At 44.4% G+C, this 19,518-nt stretch overlaps 1 protein-coding gene and 1 pseudogene across 1 annotated transcript; both read right to left on the reverse strand.

Moving 5' to 3' along the window:
• Window positions 1–4,811: 4,811 nt before the first annotated feature.
• LOC105087032 (ferritin light chain-like) lies at window positions 4,812–5,478 on the reverse strand (annotated as a pseudogene).
• Window positions 5,479–17,524: 12,046 nt separating this feature from the next.
• Window positions 17,525–18,079, reverse strand: TMEM217B (transmembrane protein 217B). The gene has a single exon (XM_010977657.3). It carries the CDS (start codon window positions 18,077–18,079, stop codon window positions 17,525–17,527), a length of 555 nt encoding a protein of 184 aa, XP_010975959.3.
• Window positions 18,080–19,518: the final 1,439 nt, after the last annotated feature.

Genomic DNA, 19,518 nt, shown 5'->3' on the forward strand with positions numbered 1-19,518 from the left:
ATTTGTATGTAACTTACACACATCTTCCTGTATATTTCAAATCATCTCTAGATTACTTATAATAACTAATATGATGCAAATGCTGTGTAAATAGTGATAAATGCAATGTAAATGCTATGGAAACAGTTGCCGGTGCAGCAAATTCAAGTTTTGCTTTTTGGAACTTTCTGAAAGTTTTTTTCCTGAAATATTTTCGATCTACAATTGGTTTGAATCCTTAGATGTGGAACTCATGGATATGGAGGGCAGAGAAGAATTTTGACTAAGTTTATCTCTCTCCAAGTTGAGGGTCTTCCATATACACCGCACTGCCCCTGCCTTCAGTTTCAGGGAGGCCCTAAAAAATGAATATAAGGACAGATGTAAGGTCAAGGTTTACAATCTGTCACCTGGTGCGTTTTTGAGACAAAATCATGGCGCTGAGCTGGGAGAATCTGAGTAAAAGGGGCCAGATCTCAGGTCTTCTTCCTTCCTGTCTGGTCAAATCCATGTTGGAATCTGAAGTTCAGAATATCATAATTTAATAAGGCAAATGCAGAGTTCCCAAGTCCTGGAACAGTAGCGCTAGGAGGGCAGCTGGGATGCTTCAAGGAGTTTAAGGACCAGTCAAAAGAAGAACAGAAAATTCTCCAGCTTCTATGAGGTCATGTTTCAAAAGTTTGTTTGTGTACCACATGTTTGAAATTCAACACATCTTTCCAGAGAAACCACTTTACAAATGGAGGCTGGGCTCTCAGATCTGCCCTGAAATGCTGAGTTAGCATGAGGTGGCTGAAACCCTATACAACCACTGTAAAAACAATCCTGTGGCAGTTTAGAACTCAGACAAAACAGTGGATTGTGGACTCACAGACAACTTGACCTGTTGTCTAGACTTCCCTCCTACCCAGTACAGGGATCAGCTCCAGCACATCCCTGGCTATAGGCACTGTGCCTTAGCTGAGCCCATCTGCCTTCAAGAGAGAAAATTCTTCCTTGTTTCAAGCTGGAGTTTGTCTTCAGCTGCTTTCCTTTCCTTGGTCCTAGCTTCACTCTGTGACTCTACATGAATCTGATCACCATGTAACAAGTCTTCAAAGGGTTTATGGGTGTTCATTTTACTTTTCTTCAACTTTTCTTTCGGTTTGAAGTTTTTCTCCTAAAATGTTGCAGGAAACTTTTGGGGAAAAAAAATTCAAGTGACTGTCACCTCAGTAAACATTTTCTCTCTGAAATTGGTAAAGCCTGAATACAGCAATCAAGAGAAATTATTGGACTACTTGAAAAAAAAATGTGACTACAAGTACTCAGCTAATCAGACATCTGTCAGGCTGAGAAAACGGCAGAGGAGCCAACAAAGTTCAACCCTTAAATGACTGACAGGTGCCTAAGACAAAAGCCTTTTTTTCCTGGGATATTGTAAGGAATATTTGAGACTATGTCAAAGAAAGTACAGGGTGGGCCAGGTACACAGAAAGTGCTACGAAATACTGTCAGTTTTTGTCATTCACAGTAGCTGTGCTCCATAACGTTGCTGCAAACACTGAGTTAGTGGATAGTGAACCACTGTTCCTAGAGGAAATACAAGGTTAGGTCCCTGTGAGTCTTTGGTCATGAATATTTTATGTGTGCTTCATCTTATTTAATATATATTATTGACTCATTCACATTGAACTCATGGCCAACAGCCCTGTGACTCATGACTGAGGGAAGTGTATCTAACACGTATTTTCTCTGTAAGGCATGTTCCAGCCTTCTTGCACTGAGGAACACTAGACAGCGCTTCAGCATTATACTTGGGGACAGTTTTAAACAGCAAAGTCACCAACAGAAAGCACAAAAACGCGCGGCAGTAACGATACCACAAAAAGACGCTTGTTTACACTGAGAGCTGAAACAAGAAGGTGGTGTCATGTTGCCCCACCTTAGCTGGCAATGCTGGACAAGTCATGCGTGGTGGGTGCCAGATTTTTTTTTTTTTTGATGATTTGCACATGTCTACAATGACCGTGAAAGCACTGTGAGTATTGATTTGGGGGTCACAAATTAGTTTTGGCGAGAAGGCAAATTCACCGATAGAGAATCCACGAATAATAGAGAGCAATTGTATCATGAAATGGATGGTCAAAATCCTTGGTGATTAAGGAGGGTTTTGTTTTGGTTTTTGTTTTGCATTTAACCTTTCTTTCATATACTTTATTTCTTTGGAGAGTCACGAGGTCAGCAAGGTAGATGGTCTTATCCTCATTTTATAGATGTTGAGGGTGACAAGACTGTAGAGTGGCAGAGACAAGACGAGAACGAGGTCTTTAACCTTTGGTCCAATTACAAGTGGGTTTTAGTTAGAGTTACCACAAATTGTAATTATTCAAGCCTACTCAACCGCTCCTCAGTTCTGACACCTTTGTATTTCTAGTCATCTAGATACTCAGTTAAGGAAGTCATTTGTTCATGCAATTCTTTATTTGTATCAGTATGGACTAATGGATATTTATTTTATTCTATGGGTTGGAAAAGCCAGTACTGTTGTTACTATTTTCTTCCAGCTTGGCCATAAGGGGCACTTTCAGGGTGGTTCCTGTGTCCTTTTGAGGAGCTCCCATCCTTTTCTGAGCCCTCTCCTACTTCCTGCCCACCACAGTATGCTTCAGGCTAGCCTTGTGTTTTTTTCCCTCCCAGCCCACAATCAACCACTTTTTCAAGGAACTTTGGTTCCTTTTATGGAACAATGGTATTTAAAAACCAAATCTGGGTTCCAGAAGTGCTCAATTGCTCCTAGGGCATCACTTCTTCTCCGCCACCTCAGGGCTCAGAGCTAGGAAAGGTATGTTTATACACTGATTCATGCCTAAATGCAGATCTACTTCTGTATCTATTTACAATTCCAGTTAAGGATCTTTTTTTGAAGGTGGTTCTTAAGTTTTTACAACATACTAGGTACTAGGTTTACAATAAATATTTGCTGAATTGAACTGAAGTAACTAGAAAATTAGGAGAACAATGTGATGGAGAAAAGTGTTCAAGGATTGAAAGACAGGAAGATAAACACATCTTTGTCAACTGGTGACACTGAAGGGGCCAAGTCTTGGATTCAAGGGTCAGGGTTCAAGGACCAGCTTTTGCTACTTAGCTTAAATGCTGTTAAATCAGTTACCTAACCTCTATGGACCTAATTCAGAACACGAATCTGATCACATTGCTCACTTGCTTAAAACATTTTAAGGGCAGGCAGTTTCTCTATTTTTTTTTAAACCATAATCCTTAAATAATTTATATTTGGCCTGGGGCATGTGTGTGTGTGTGTGTGTGAACACATACATACATACATACACATGTCTGTATATTGGGGATTTGTCTGAAATAATGTAACAGAAATGTAAGTGTGCCTTAACTAAATTAGAAATTTATTTTTTGCATAACTTGACTTTTCTTTCTCTCTTTCTCTCTCTTTTATTTTTGAAAGTCTATTTAGCGTTATTCAATAATTTATGAATTGGGCAGCATCTCATGTAACAAGTAGAATGGTGCTCCCCTTGACTTCTTTTTTATAGTCTAGGGGTATACTTTTCAAGGCTTTAACCCTCTCAAACTCTGGGCCCAATGTGACTGCTCTCATTCCTACCATCATGTCTGTATTCCAGCCAGTGGGAAAAGGGAAAGACATAAAGGAGCGCATGCCATTCTTTTAGGAACAGGACCCAGAAGTGGCACACACCACTACTGTTCACACAGAATTGGCCAGAACTTAGGCACATGGCCACATCTGAATGCAAAAGAGGCTGAAAAATATAGTCTCTAGCTGGGCAGCCATGTTCCAACACGTGGGGATCCAATTATTAAAATGAAGAAGAGGAGACTGGAATGATGGAAAACTTGTAGAATTTGCCACAATATATAAAACTCAAACAACATTTTCACAAAATGGTGCTTACCCTTAATATGAAGACTTCTAATCTAGTCTATCCCATTTACTTTCCTTTTTATTTTTTAAAATACTGGTCTTGAACTACTAAATTGACTTCATCATATTCGAATGGGTTACAACCTTCATTTTGAAAAACACTTCCCCAAAGCGCAAACTCCTTGGCACAGTATGGTGGCCTCTTCAAGACATGCCACTCACTCTGCAGCCCTCTTTCTGGCTGCTGCCCACTAGCACTGCAGCAACCCAACCCCCAGTTCCCACCTCCTCAGACACACCAGCGCGTCCCCACTTCCTTGTCTTTGCACTTGCTGTTCCCTCCTTCTGGGATGTCTTCTATCCTTCCTCCACCTTTGCCTCCCCTCTCCCCCAAGACTGTTGGCATGGCAAACCATCTTCACTGTTCAAAGCCCAACTTGTGTGTCCCCTCCTCTAAGAAGCCTTTTCTTATCTGTGAGTCACCTGCAGAGCTGACCTGCCCTTTGGTGCTGTCTCTGAACTCCTTGTTATCCTGTATCACAATTCATGTTCTTTTATTTGGGGGGGGGGTTGATTTTATTATAATATTGGTAAAATTACACTTAAAAACCAGAAACAGATATTCACTTATAAAAAGTAGACTGTGAAACAAGGTTCTACTATAAGAACATGAAACTATATTCACTATGCTTGCACACCAGAAACCGACACAGCATTGTAAATCAACTATACTTCAATTAACAAAAAAAAGACGTTAACTACGGATTTTTCATTTTCTCACTCTGCTTGTGGAAAGCCACATTAGTGAGCTGCATTACTTAGCTGCACCAGGATTGGTAGGAGGTAGGAGAAACCAGTTCTAATAACGTTTTGTTTTTTTGGTGTGTTTTGTTTGTTTGTTTGTTTGTTTGTTTGCTGCAAAAAGCTTTATTGTTTCCATTTGGTCCAAGGCTTCAGAGAGGGCTCCAGTGTGGTTAAAAAGCTGCCTAGTGGCTGCAGAGAGAGGCTTCAGGCAGAAGCACTGACACCAGAGGGGCTCCTCAAAGGCCGCTGGGTTGCAGAGGCTCTAGTCGTGCTTGAGGGTGAGCCTTTGGAAGAGATACTGGCCCAGCCCAGCCTGGGGACCAGCCAGCCTGCGGAGGTCTGGTCAGGTGGTCGCCCATCTTCTTGATGAGTTTCACCTCCTCATCCAGGAAGTGGCTCTCCCGGAAGTCACGGAGCTGAGGGTCTGCCCGTGCAGAACCCAGGGCAGGCAGATCCAAAAGGGCCTGGTTCAGGTTCTTCTCCAGGAGCCCGGCGGCTTCTGTGGCATCCTGGGTTTTACCCCACTCATCTTGAGACAGCTTCTGCATGTTCTGAAAGACGGCAAGGCCGCTGCGCTGGTTTTGCATTTTCATGAGACGCTGGGTGCCCTCGCACTTCTCCTCCACCAATTCCGAGAAAAAGTAGCCCCCGCCCTCCAGAGCCACACTGACCTCATGCTGGAAATAGAAGCCCAGAGAGAGGTAGGTGTTGGAAGCCTGCAGACGCATGTTGACCAGGAGGTTGACCTCGGCCTCCACCTCGGTGTAGTAATTCTGACCAATGGGGGAGCTCATGGTTGATCGGTAATAAGGAGCTAAGTTCAAAAAATGGTGTTGGCTGGTCAGGAGGCCAAGGGTAGCAGAGGCGCTGGTTCCGAAGGTCACGACTGGAAAAAAGGTTTAAGGGCCATGGGAGGCTGGAACAAGAGAACCCCCTGGGTCTGTTTTGGCCACTGTTGAAGCAAGAGACAGACAAATCTTCAAGACCCCAAGCAGTCTACCTCTTTGTCTTTATTTTTTAAAAATCAAAATACATTATTTGTTAGTTTGACATACAATATTATGTTAGTTTCAGGTGTATTACATAACGATTTGACATTTGCATACATTATGAAATGATAACCACAATTAGTCTAGCAACCATTTGTCCCCATATAAAGTTATTACAATGTTATTAACCACATTTTCTGTGTTGTATATAATATCCCTGTGACTTATTTATTATATAACTGGAGATTTATATCTCTTAATTCCCTTCACCTATTTCACCCCCACCTTCATCCTTTCTGGTAACCACTGGTTTGTTCTTTGTATCTGTGAGTCTGTCTTTGCTTGTTTGTTTTGTTTTTCAGATTCTAAGTATACATGAGATCATGTGGTATTTGTTTTACTCTGTCTGACTTATTTCACTTAGCATAATATCCTCTAGGTCCATCCATGTTGTTGCAAATGACAAGAATTCTTTTTTAAAATAGCTGAGTAATATTCCATTGTGTGTAAATATATGTATATATAGGATAGATATGACATATCTATCCTATATATACATATACCACATCTTTATCCATTTATCCATTAATGGACACTCAGGTTGCTTCCATCTCTTGGCTATTGTAAATAATGCTGCAATGAACATTGAGTGCATATATCTTTTCGAATTAATGTTTTTATTTTCCTGGAGAAATACTCAGAAGTACAATTGCTAGATAATATGACAGTTTTATTTTTAATTTTTTGAGAAACTTCCATACTGTTTTCCACAGTGGCTGCACCAATTTACCATTCAGCATTAATAGTGAAGGAAAGTGCCCTGTCCAAATCTGTGCCAAACTTGTTATCTGTTATCTTTTTGATAATAGCCATTCTGGAAGGTGTAAGGTGATATCTCATTGTGGTTTTGATTTGCATTTTCTTGATGATTAGTGATGTGGAGCATCTTTTCATGTGTTTGTTGGCCATCTGTGTGTCTTCTTTGGCAAACTGTCTATTCAAGTCCTCTGCCCATTTTGTAACAGGGTTGTTTGTTTTTTTGATGCTGGGTTGTATGTGTTCTTTGTATGCTTTGGGTATTAACCCCTTATCAGACATATTGTTTACAAATATCTTCTCCCATTTAGTGGGCAACCTTTTCATTTTGTTAATAGTTTCCTTCGCTGTGCAAACGCTTTTTTAGTTTAGTTTAGTCCTATTTGTTTATTGTTGCTGTTGTTTCCCTTGCCTGAGGAGACAGATCCAAAAAAATACTGCTACGACCAATGTCAAAACTGTCCTGCTGTATTTTCTTCTAGGAGTTTTATGGTTTCAGGTCTTACATTTAAGTCTTTAATCCATTTTGAGTTTATTTTTGTATATAGTGTGAGAAAGTAGTCCAGTTTGATTTTTTTGCATGTAGTGATCCAGTTTCTCAACACCATTTATTGATATTATTTATAATTTACCATTTCTACACTTTTGTAGTGTATTAATTGGGCATATAATTGTGGGTTTATTTCTGGGCTCTCAATTCTGCTCCATTGATCTATGTGTCTGTATTTGTGCCAGTACAATACTGTTTTGATTACTATGGCTTTCTAGTATACTTTGAAATCAAGGCGTGAGATGCCTCTGGGTTAGTTCTTCTTTCTCAAGATTGTTTTGGCTATTTGAGGTCTTCTGTATTTCCATACAGATTTTAGAATTATTTGTTCTAGTTCTGTGGAAAATGCCATTGGCATTTTGATAGGGATTGCATTGAATCCGGAGATTGTCTTGGTATTATGGTCATTTTAACAATATCAGTTTTTCCAGTTCATGAGCACAGTATATCCTTCCATTTGTTTGTGGTGTTGTCACTTTCTTTCATCAGCATCTTATAGTTTTCCAAGTACCAGCCTTTTACATCCTTGGCTAGACTTATTCCTTTCTATTTTATTCTTTTTGATGCAATTGTAAATGGTGCTGTTTTATTAATTTCTCTTTCTGATAGTTCATTATTAGTATATAAAATGCAATATATTTCTGTATATTAATTTGTATCCTGCAACTTTGCTGAATTTATTAGTTCTAATAGTTTGTTTGGTGGCATCTTTAGGATTTTCTATATATAGTTAAGTGTCATGCCATTTACAAACAGTGAGAGTTTTACTTCTTCCTTTCCAAGTTGGGTGCCTTTTTTTTTTCTTTTCTTGTCTGATTGCTGTGCCTAGGACTCCAGGGGGAGTCCTAGTTGCCTCCTGCCTCTCTGGGTGGCTCTCAAGGTCAGCAAGTAGGTCTGACCCAGGCTCCTTTCATATTACTGCCTGTGCACTGGGACTCAGAGTGTGTGAGATTTTGCACACATTTAAAAAAAATCAGCATCTCTGTTTCCTACAATGCTCCAGCTCTTCTGAAAGTAAGCCCTACCAGCCTTCAGAGTCAGTTGTTCTGGAGGTTGTCTTCCTGGCGTAGAAACCCCGGGGTTGGGAACACGATGTGAAGGTGGGACCCTTCGTTCCTTGAGGGGAACCACTGCAATTGTGACTGTCCTCCCATTTGTGGGCCACCTCTCCAGGGGTGTGGGTCTTGACTATACTGCGTCTCCGCCTCTTCTACCCGTCTCATTGTGGTTCCTTCTCTATTTCTTTAGCTGCAGAAGTCTCTTCTGCTAGGCTTCAGGTTATCCTCATAGGTAGTTGTTCTATACATGGCTGTAATTTCGGTGTGCCCATGGCAGGAGCTGAGCTCAGGGCCTCCCTGCTCCGCCATGTTGGCCAGCTCTCTCACAATTAATGTTCTTAACTGTTAGCTTCTCCTCCTACCTTGTGAGCCCCTCAAGGGCAGGAAGGCAGGTCTCATTCATCTTTACATCACCAGCACCTTTGTCAAGACCCAGCACAAAGTCCAGGTCCAGTGCACATTTGCTGAATTGACCATAAAAGGGAGATTTCTTTCAGAGGAGGGGAAGCCTGCTCTGATTCCCTTCGGCTAAATTATTTCTACCTCTGCTTTTCTCCCCTAATGCTTTCCGTGAGCCTCACACACTGGTTGTGATTAACTGCAGGGGCTCTGGAGTCAGACTGCCTGGTTCAAGTCCCAGCAGTGTCACTTTATGTGTGACTCTAGAAAAGTGACTTAACCTTCCTGAGACTCAGTTTCCTCATCTGTAAAATGGGGAAAACAATACGATTTACTTCATAGGGTTGTTGTGAGAATTAAATGAGTTCATTCATTTGGAGCAATAGCTGTAAACACTCTATCAACATAAGTTATTATGCTCTATCTCTGTATTTCTCTCTACTAGACTGTCAGGACCTGAAGGGAAGCTTTACATATTTCCTTGGTGCTTTTTGTACAAACTTTGCTCATAGTAGCACTTCTTAATGTTGACTCTAATTGGCAAGTCACCTGGAACTCCAGATCAGTATCATTTCCATAGCTGGCTAGCCTGTGGGAATTGTAATAAAGGGCAGGTCAGTGAACATCTGGCTAAGTGTAACCACTCAGGGAGACACAGCCAAAGGAAACCAAGCCTGCCACAGCTATTCAAATTCTTTGAGCAATTCAACAAGCACAACAGACAAAGGGAAACTTGTGGGCTTGCTTATTAAGATTGCCAACAATTCTTTGACCACTTTTGAACCACCCCGAGGTAGTGAGGGAAAATGTGTTGTTATGAACATGAAGTTGGCTCTGCCCTGGGAAACAGAAGGTAGGATTAGATGGGCACATCTCTATTTAATGGTGGGGTAGCCCAAGGCTGACAGCGGGGTCTCCAAAACCCCCATATCGGTCAGGACCAGCTGCAGGAAACCAGAGGCTACTCCAGGAATTTGAGGCAATTCCTTCAAAATCTTTGGAAGGGTACAAGAAGCTTTGTGCTAAGCCTCTGGGATGACTTCTAGAATAACACTGCTGTACCTGACTGACTGCCAGGAGAGCTGCTGCCACTGCCCCCCTTGGGAAGGTGGAAATCAGGAGGCCACCTTTGGAACTGTCGATTTCCAGAAAACACCACCACAATAGCAACCCAGAGATCAGGAAGCTACAGCTGCTCACAGGCTAGGGACCGATCACTGGAACATTGCTGCAGAGAAACAGGGTGACCCTATGACCTTATTTGCCAGCAGCAGTCAGAGATGGCTTCTGCCTCACTTCTACCTTCCCAAGTTCACAATCCATGTCCAGCCTTCAGGACCACAGCTGCAAGGGAGGCTGGAGCATTTGGTTTTAGTTTTCCCCTCTGAGATGCAGGAAGGTACATTAGAAGGGTGGAGAGGGATACCGGACCAGTTAATCTACCATATCCTCCCATGCCCTCACTCACTGTGCTCCACTCACTGGCTTTCTGACTGTTCTTGGAACACATCAGACTTGTTTCCCCTACTTGTAACTGCATTTGCTGTTCCCTCTGCTTGGAATGCTCTTCCCACTGATCTTCCCAGTTTTGTTAAGCATCACCTCCCCAGAGAGACATTCCTTATCCAGAGGCCCCCTGGATGCTCCCCTCCACGGGGTCTTGGGCCTGTTCCTGAAACGGTCAATCACAGGATGGAATTACTAGGAATGGCTACCTTTCACTATCTGGGATAAAAGTCCATTATATCAACTTGTTTTATTTTCTTCTTAGTACTTGTCACTAGCTGAAATTATTATATATACTTATCTGTTCACTTGCTTATCAGTTGTCTTCCCTCCTTAGAATGCAAGTTTCATGAGAGCAGGAACTTTGTTTTCCGCATCCCTGTATATATCTGGAATACACCTGATGTATAGCATGTGCTTAATAAACATTTGTTGAATGAACCACTGAGAAAAAGAGATAAACATAGCACTTTGGACTTACCTCTGTTACCTGATTTATTATATAATATTTTTAAAAATTGAAGTATAGTCAGTTTACAATGTTGTGTCAATATCTGGTGTACAGCATAATGTTTCAGGCATATGGATACATACATATATCCTTTTTCACTTTCTTTTTCATTATAGGTTACTGTAAGATATTGAATATAGTTCCCTGTGCTATACAGTATAAACCTGTTCATCTATTTTATATACAGTAGTTAGTATTTGCAAATCTCAAACTCCCAATTTATACCTTCCCACCCCCTTTTCCCACTGGTAACCATAACTTTGTTTTCTATGTCTGAGTTTGTTTCTGTTTTGTAAATAAGTTCATTTATGTCTCTTTTTTAAGATTCTACATATAAGTGATATCATATGGTATTTTTCTTTCTCTTTCTGGTTTACTTCACTTAGAATGACAATCTCTAGGTCCATCCATATTGCTGCAGATGGCATTATTTTATTCCTTTTTATGGCCGAGTAGTATTCCATTGTATAAATATACTGCAACTTCTTTATCCAGTCACTCGTTGATGGACATTTAGGTTGTTTCCATGTCCTGGCTATTGTAAATAGTGCTGCTCTGAACATTGGGTGCATGTATCTTTTTGAATTAGAGTTTCTTCCAGATATATGCCCAGGAGTGGGATTGCTGGATCGTATGGTAGGTCTATTTTTAGTTTTTTAAGTAATCTCCATACTGTTTTCCATAGTGGCACCAAACTACATTCCCACCAACACTGTAGAATGGTTCCCTTTTCTCCACACCCTCTCCAGCATTTATCGTTCATGGACTCTTTAACAATGGCCACATACAATATTGTAATTACTCCCTCATAGGCACCCTTCTTGGTTCAGAGCCAAGACTGCATCTTGTTTTTAATTTTTGCCTCACTTCTTAGCACAATACCAAGTAAATAGTTGACAGGCTTGTGTTTTGTTGAATAGGTAAGTGAAAGAAATACAGCATGAATATACATGTTTAGGAAGCAAAGGTGTGTTCCAGGATGTCAGAAGGTGGGGAAGGAGGGTGGCTATTGTGCAAAGTTAATCAAATGCTAAATAAAATCATCTCAAATCAGGCCAAAAAATGCACAAGATCCTTGGATTAGAGCAAGGGGCAGGTGGGATCAGGCTGAGGTCCAGGTAGATGGCAGGAGGCTCATCCTGGGCAGAGGAAGATGCCAGAAGCTAAGGGTCCATGAAAAAGACCTGCCGAGGGTCTACTTGCAGAATTGATAGGATCTCCAGTTGCTTGGGCAGTTTTTACAACTACTTTCTCCCAATCTCTTTGAATGGGATCCTTTTGTCCCCCTAACACTCTGTTTGAGAAGCAAGATGGCTGTAAGTTCCATTCTCCACATCATTCGTAATATATGTCTTGTCAGTGTTGTGCTGTTGGGGCAAGAGAAAAACCAAACATTCCTTTCAAATCAAATGCATTCGAATGTTGCCCCTCATAGCATATGTTTCTGAAGGGAAAAGGCAGCCTTGGTAGGAGGCATAAGGGAATTTTAGAAAAACATAACATCTGAAAAAATTTTTTGACTTTTTAATATTTGTAACATGTAAGTTATTTCCAACAATCATCAAATAATTGTTTAACTCAGCCTTTTACATAAACACAAACATGCAAACACACACATACACATATATATACATGCACACACATACTCAAATACATGCATTCACATCCACAAGCAGATACAAGACACACACCATCACATGCACACACACACACATACACATAAAGCAAAGAACTTGTTTATGACACAAATTAATATGGTCAGAAGGCATTGTAAAACCTGTTTCCCAGGGGAGAAAAATATAGCTCATTCATGAAAAAAAGGTTAAGCATTTAAAATAGTAAAAATCGATTTTCCTAATAACTGGTGAGGGGACAGAGGGAAGGGGAGGGGAGCTGAGGAGGGTATCGCTGAGCAGCCCACCCGCCCTCCTGCACGTGTGAAAGGCTGCCTCAAAAGTCACGAGCTCAGCCTTGGTCGCCAGGGCAGCCTCACCCAGGGGGTGGCTCTCAGGGGCATCCTTAACCACTTGCTGGGCAGGCAAGTTGACTGGAAAAAGAAAAGTATAGCATTGGTCCATATGTAGCGACTGATGACAGTCAGAGAGACGGAAGAAAGGGAAAAAGAGGGCTTCAAAGGTCGAGAACTGTAGCAATTGATGTGGAGACCTCTAGGGGAAAGAAAGTAGGGGAAATGGAGACCCTAGGCTGTGAGGAAAAAAGAATTAAGACATGAAAACATTTATGCATCTTGAAAACGATGGGGAGAAGTCACCACATTTTGTCCTCCGTGGGACACGGCACTTACAGGTGACAGCAGTGAGGTGGGAAAGATGCTCAGAAATATTTGGTGCTTGTGCACTTATGAGCAAGCGTCTTCTGGGAGCAGCCGGCAGAGGCCGTGGGAAAAGGGGAGACCCTCTTTTCTCTGGGGAAGCTCGCCCATGCTTGCTTCCTCTTAGCGCCATCCTTCCCCTGCACGGAGCCCCTTCCTTCCCCGCGAGGTGGAAATGACGAGTAGGGGCGTCCAGCTCTACTATCGCAGGGTAGCTGCACCTCCTCAGGCTCCCATCTTTCCATTTCCTCTCCTCCCTTCTCAAGGCTAAATCACACTTTCTTCCAGGACTCAGCTTAAAGGTCTCTTCCTCCAGGAAGACTTCCCTGACTCTCCAACCTTCAAGAGTTGGGGCTCCTCCTGTGGCCCCCAGTGCTTCCCTCAGGGCCTGTCACACTGGGTGCAAATGGCCCTGAATGACTCTTGCCCCCCCTTGATTGGGATCCCCTGGGACCGTGGGCTGTGTCTTACATTTCGGGGTATCCCCCAGTTCCCAGCTCAGGGCCTGCTGCCCCATAGACACTCAGCAAACCTAGTGAAGAAAGGGAGGCTGGGGGGCCAGGGGCCTTCCCCGCAGTGGGTGACAGCTCTCAGAGTATCGCCCTTCCCTGGGACTCCCGCGTTGTTGCGAGGGCCTGCTTCGGGCCGGGTGAGGCGGCGCTGGGAGATGGGTGGTGTTTCCAGTGCCGGCAGCTGGTGCAGCGAAAAGGATTAGGGGAGGAGGGAGGGGATGAACGGGCTGAAATTGTAACCTTTGGGGGTATGTTCCCACCTGTATCTATCTACAGTCTTCACCAAAAACTCCAGACGTGAGTGAGGGAAGAAAGGAGTAGGAAGAGGAGGCCAAAGGAGCAGTAGGGATCTCCCCTCACCAGCCCACCTACCGCAAGCATCATCTGGAAAACAAGGAACAACGGGCGTTCTCTTCTGCTGAGGGTCTGGGTCCGTTCATTCCACGAACGTTTACTGAGCACCTGCTGTGGGCCAGGTGTTGTTCTAGGTGCTGGGAAGACAGCAAGGAAGAGAATGTGGTGCTTATATTTTGGGGGGGGAGGTAACTATATATAGTAAGTCAGGCAATAATGTGTTAAGGAAAAAACAAGGCAGGGTGAGTGGGTCAGAGAGGGAGGGGGAGGGGCTGCTTGCCCTAGGTTGGTGGGGTGGGGAAGGCCTCTCTGATGGCTTTTGAGCAGACACCTGAAAGAAACAAGAGAGGAAGCCAGCGGACACCTGGAGTAAGAACATTCCAGGCTGAAGGGACCCGTGCCAAGGTCCTGAGGCTGGAGTGTGCGGAGTGTGTAAGAGGAGCCACCAGGAGGCTGGAACTGGAGCAAGGGAGGGGGGACAGAGTGGTTAGAAAGGAGGTGGGAGGGACGAGAGGGGACTGGGTCGCTGAGCACCCAACATTACGCGGTGAGGACCGGGGATTTTCCCCTCAGGGTGTTGGGGAGCCCACAGGACGTGAGTAACAGAGTAGAGGAGGAACGTGCCACGGTTTAAGTTTCAGCGGGACCCCTCTAGCTGCTGGGTGGAGGACTGACTGCAGCCCGAACAAGGGAGGTGTCGGGGAGGCCAGGTAGGACGCAGCTACTGCAGCAGCCTGGGCACAAAAGACAGTGTGGCCCAGATGGCCCAGGGAGATGATCAGTGGTGGGATCTGAATGCAACTGAAGGGGGCGCTAGTAGGGTTTGTTGAGGGGTTGGATAAAGTCTGAGAGAGAGAACCCAAGGGTGATTCCTGGGTCTTTGACTTGAGCAACTGGAGGGGCAGAGGTGGGAAAGAAGGGAGAGTCAGGGCAGGTTTATGGGAGAAAACCACGAGTATTGATTGGGACGTGTTCTGAGATGGCTACTGGGCACGTGTATTGTTATCAATTGCTTTGTAACAAATTACCCCAAAATGTTGCAGCTTAAGAGAACATACATTTTTGTCACAGTTTCTGTGGGTCCAGGACCCAGGCACACTGGCACAGGTCCTCTGATCCAGGGTTTCTCATTGGCAGTAAAGGTGTCTGGCCAGGGCTGTGGCCACCTCCAGACTCGACTCGGGGAGGATCTGCTTCCAAGCTCACTGATGAGGCAGTTGGTAGAATTCAGGTCCTCAGGGACTGTTGGCTGAGATGTCACTTCCTGGCCATGTTGGCCTCTCCATCGAGATGCTCCCAGTGTGGCAGCTGCTTTCCCATGGAGAGAGTGAGCAACACTGAGGTCGCTGTGGTTTTGTAACCTAATCTTACATCCTATCACTCTGCTGTGTTTTATTTGTTAGAAGAGGGTCACTAGTCCAGCCCACATTCAAGGGGAGGTGACAAGTGTGAATATCAGTTGGCAGGGACCTTTGGGAACCATGTAGAGGCATCTGCCACAGCAAGGAGGCAATTGGACCAACAAATGCAAATTTCAGGGAGAGTTCCAGACCCGATATGTCCCTGGAGGGGTTATCCGAGATGGGCCTGGGCGAGGAAAGCTGGCAGTGACTGAAATGGAGAAGAGCAGGGGACCAAAGACTGATCCTGGGAGTTCGCCAGTGCTTGGAGGTCATGAGATGCAGAGGAGATGGAGGAGGAGGAGGAGGAGGGCCAGCGAGGTAGGTGGTGAGCAGAGAGTGGTGTCCCTGGTGTCCCACAGACCTGCTGGTAGGACAGGGAGGGATCAGCTGGTCAGAAGCCATGGAGCAGTCTGGCAAGAGAAGTCTGAGCTTGGGATTGGGCAGTGCAGAGATCACCTTTACAAGAGCAGTCTCAGTGCAGCAGAGGGGGTTCTAGAGAGCATGGGAGGCCACGAAGTGGATGTGGACACGACACTTGGTATAGAGGGGCATACAGCCTTGTGTCTGAGGGCCTTAAGCTTTTGAACACCAGGTTAACTCTTAGGTGAGCCAAGTCTTGGAACTCTGCTCTCCCTCTACCTCTTCCACTCACAGGGCTCCAGTCTTCCAGACTCTCTGCTGCCACCCCATCTGGGATGGGGGATTAGAACCCTGAAGTCAGCCTGTTTTATTTTTTGTTTCTGGTACCAGCAAGTCACAATCAGTCAAGGCAACCCTGTGAAGCTAGGGTGGGGTCACACACCATTAGTCTTCCATCATCAGCTTGAAGCTCCCTAGATCCCAAATCTGCCACCCCTGGAGGATCTGGTTTAGAAGTATCAGCGCTAAGAAAAGCTGTTGCTGACTGCCATCTGGTGGTCATTTTGGGGAACTGACCTGGATCCAAATCTATTCCTCAGAGTGTGTGTGGGAAGAATTGAGGGAATGGTTACAAGAGTACCTGGCGTGGATTGTGTTCAGTACAAGTGGGCTATGTCATTATGCTCATGGTTTGGAGGAGCGTTGTCAAAACAAACAGTGTCCTTTGACATCACTCCCAACTTTTTGAAAGAAAAGGAAATATCCTAAAAGGAGGTCCCTCTTCTTATCTTGGTCAAAGTAAAAGTGCTTCGGGGAGAGGGTGTAGCTCCGTGGTAGAGCGTATTCTTAGCATGCACGAGGTCATGGGTTCAGTCTCCAGTACCTCCCTTTAAAAAAAATGTGTCAGGGAACCAAGTAGTTCATTCACATATTAAGTTAGATGATCTAGATTCAAATCCTGATTTTGCTACTATATGATCTTGATCACATCACTTAAGCATTCTGAGTCTCAGTTTCATCAAACCATGAAATGGGAACATTAGGATGAAAACTATACAAGGTGGTGAATGTAAAGAACTCTCAGTAAAAGATGCTCTCCATTAGTTAGTACTGGCATTCTGGCTCTCAGTGCTGGGGGTGTATTGCTTTAAAATAGTGGTTCTCAACAGGGGGTAATTTTGCTCCCCACCCCTCAGAGGACTTTTGGTAATGTCTGGGGATATTTTTGTTTATAACAAGGCTGGAAGGATGCTACTGGCATCTAGTATGTAGAGGCCAGGGATGCTGCCAAACATCCTACTGTGCACAGGACAGCCCCCTATGAGGCAGGATTTTCCAATCCGAAATGTCATTAGTGCTTAACCTGAGAAATCTTGGAGCTTTCTTAAATGAGGATTCTTCTTGCCATGTTATGAACCAACATGAGGAACTGCTTTCCAAAAAGTATGAGGGAAGCAGAGTGGTGTGTGAAGCTGGAAAAGGGCTCTGTGGTTATAGGCAGGAGTAAAGTGAGGCTGCAGATTACCCAGTATGATAGCCACAAGGCAGCCGCATATGGCTATTGAAACTGGAATTAATTAAAATGTAATAAAATTTTAAAATTTGATTCCTGGGTTGTAATAGCCACGTCTCGAGTGCTCACGTGGTGAGTGGACAACACAGATGTAAACAGTTCCATCAGCACAGAAGCTTCTATCAGCACGGCTCATAAGGGACTTGGCAGAACCAAGCATCGGTGTAGCAGTCCACAAAAGAAAAATTAGAAACTGAAGATGTTGCAGAGAAGAGCGTACCATGAGAAACAACAGCATACACCAATGAGATGGTTAAGTAAGCACAAAAGCAATCTATAATTAAATGCTAAAGCAAGTCACAAACACACATGCACAATAATTGATCCATGCAATCCTTCCTCCCCCAAGAGTTGTTCTTAAGTGCATAAAACTCGAGCACCCCGAAAAGACAAGCAGAATCAAAAGAAGTCAGGCAGGGAGAGGGGAGCCATCATTGGGGAGTGCTGTCCCTCTCTCTCCCTTATTCTTGGCACAGTTCAGTTTAACTTGCGGTACAAGGACCTCAGCCCGACAGGTGGCCATGAGTCAACTGTACTGATGGAGGAGTGTCTGTGCCAGCCTAACTTGCTTAAAATCTTGGGGTCCTTGTAAAGGGCATATGCGTGCTTGGTGACAAAGGGCAGACAGAACAAGTGCAGGAGCATCCGGGAGATTTGGAAGAGCCAGTGCAGGTACCTCAGCTCAATGAACTGCTCTTTGATGGTCCAGTTGGTGATGAGGACCATGGAGAAGCTGGTGAGCTCATAGGTGATGATCCACACAGTGTAGACAATCAGCCCCTTGTAGTTGCTCGTGTGGATGCAGTAGAGGAGCAAGGAGCTGACCACGATGGTGATGGTGGACAGGCAGATGCTGATGTTCTTCTTGTGGCTCGTGGCCCAAGAGACCAGATTAGAACTTGTCTCCTTGTAGATGCTGAACTTGTCCTTGGAGCCAATGAATGCAACCTGGTTCACCTCAAAGATGAGCAACTGGATGGTGTTGAGGAGAGTGAAGATGCCCAGCATGAAGGAAAACTTCTTGTTGTTCATTTTATACGTATTCACCAGAGCATCTAATGCAGAAAAAAAAAAAAATCGCGGAGATACATGACAAGATGGCAGAGGTAGCCCTAGACAAATTCTTCAAACCACTGGTTGTAAATGGGAGAGCTAAGAGTAATCATGGAATATGGACAGGCAGTGGGCTGGAAGTCAAGGGACCTGGGCTCTGGTTCCTGCTCTGGCCTCCCTAGCACAGGTGATCACATCATTGGGAAGTGAGGGTGTCACTGACCTGGGACACAGATTTTTTTCTTTTTTCTTTTGGAAACTAGACATTTTATGTAATATGTTGTAGAAACTCTGAGTACGAGGATACCCCCAACCCTCTACCAGGCTTGTTATTGTTATTTGCTTGTTCACTTAATTAGGGACTGGCTGGATTATTTTTGTAAGTAATGTTCTCCTCCCTCGCCCTCCCCATAACACCTATGTGGGAAGCCTCAGATGTTGCCTCTCAGGGAGGAGCGGTTTAACACATGCCTGTAGTCACTCTAGGGTAACAGTGGTTTTTGCCAGAGCTCTCCTCCCTTCTTCTTTGACCACACCCCAGCTGTAAAGTTCTACTAATTGTTCGATTGTTTCCAGTAATGACCTGGGGCACCAATTGCTCTGCAGATTATCCGATCAAGTTCAGGCTCCTTTGAAGGAACAGTTTTGGAAGTTAGTGTTTGATGTTTCTTCTGACCCCAAGAGGGCTTCTTCCAACTGTTTCTTTCCCGAGTTCTCTCCTGAAAACTAGCTAGCCTACAGTTTAGCCTGAATCTTCATTTGTGATCTACACATCTCCTCTCAATTGCCTGTTGCCACAGCCTTCACTATTTTTTAGAGCACCTTAAGGCTTGAATTTCTCCATGCTCTGTTGTAAAGAAAACCAGTTCCTTTGGGCAGATACTGCAAGCTATCTGTTTTATGGCTTCTCCCCTGCCCCAGCCAAAACCTCTGATCCAGGGCTCTGGAACTGTGGGTGAGAACAATTGTATGCTTCTGCCTTAGTGACACTCCTGCTTTAGGAGCTGAGTGCTCTGTGGGAAAGGGAAGACAGTAGTCTGAGGTCTTCTTGGTTTGCCTATCCTGTCATTGGAACGACGACTGTACAACCTAGGGCAAAGACAGTTGGGGTCCCAGCATTCCCAGTGGTGCCACAGCCATCCCAGGAGTAGGGGCAACGCACCAGCAGGGAGCCCCCACCTCTCAGCCTCAGCAACAGGTCCCTGAGACAGGGGGTGAGAAATGCCAATGTCTGGCTCCTCCTGGGAAGAAAACCCTAACTGGAGGATGAGGGAGAGGGAGCCCTGTGTTCTTGGCCACACCAGGCTGGAGTGGAGTTTTGGTTGGCTGAGCTGGGGGAGGGGAGGAAGTGGTTTTGGTTCAGATACCACAGAATCTCACTTTTCTTAACAAATCATCATTGATTTTCCTGAATAGAT

This window comes from Camelus dromedarius, chromosome 19 (genome assembly GCF_036321535.1).
Source record: "Camelus dromedarius isolate mCamDro1 chromosome 19, mCamDro1.pat, whole genome shotgun sequence".
NCBI classification, from domain to species: domain Eukaryota; kingdom Metazoa; phylum Chordata; class Mammalia; order Artiodactyla; family Camelidae; genus Camelus; species Camelus dromedarius.

What these genes read in the sequence shown, in the direction of transcription:
- TMEM217B (XM_010977657.3), bottom strand. Translation starts at nt 18,079, where the DNA reads ATGAACAACAAGAAGTTTTCCTTCATGCTGGGCATCTTCACTCTCCTC.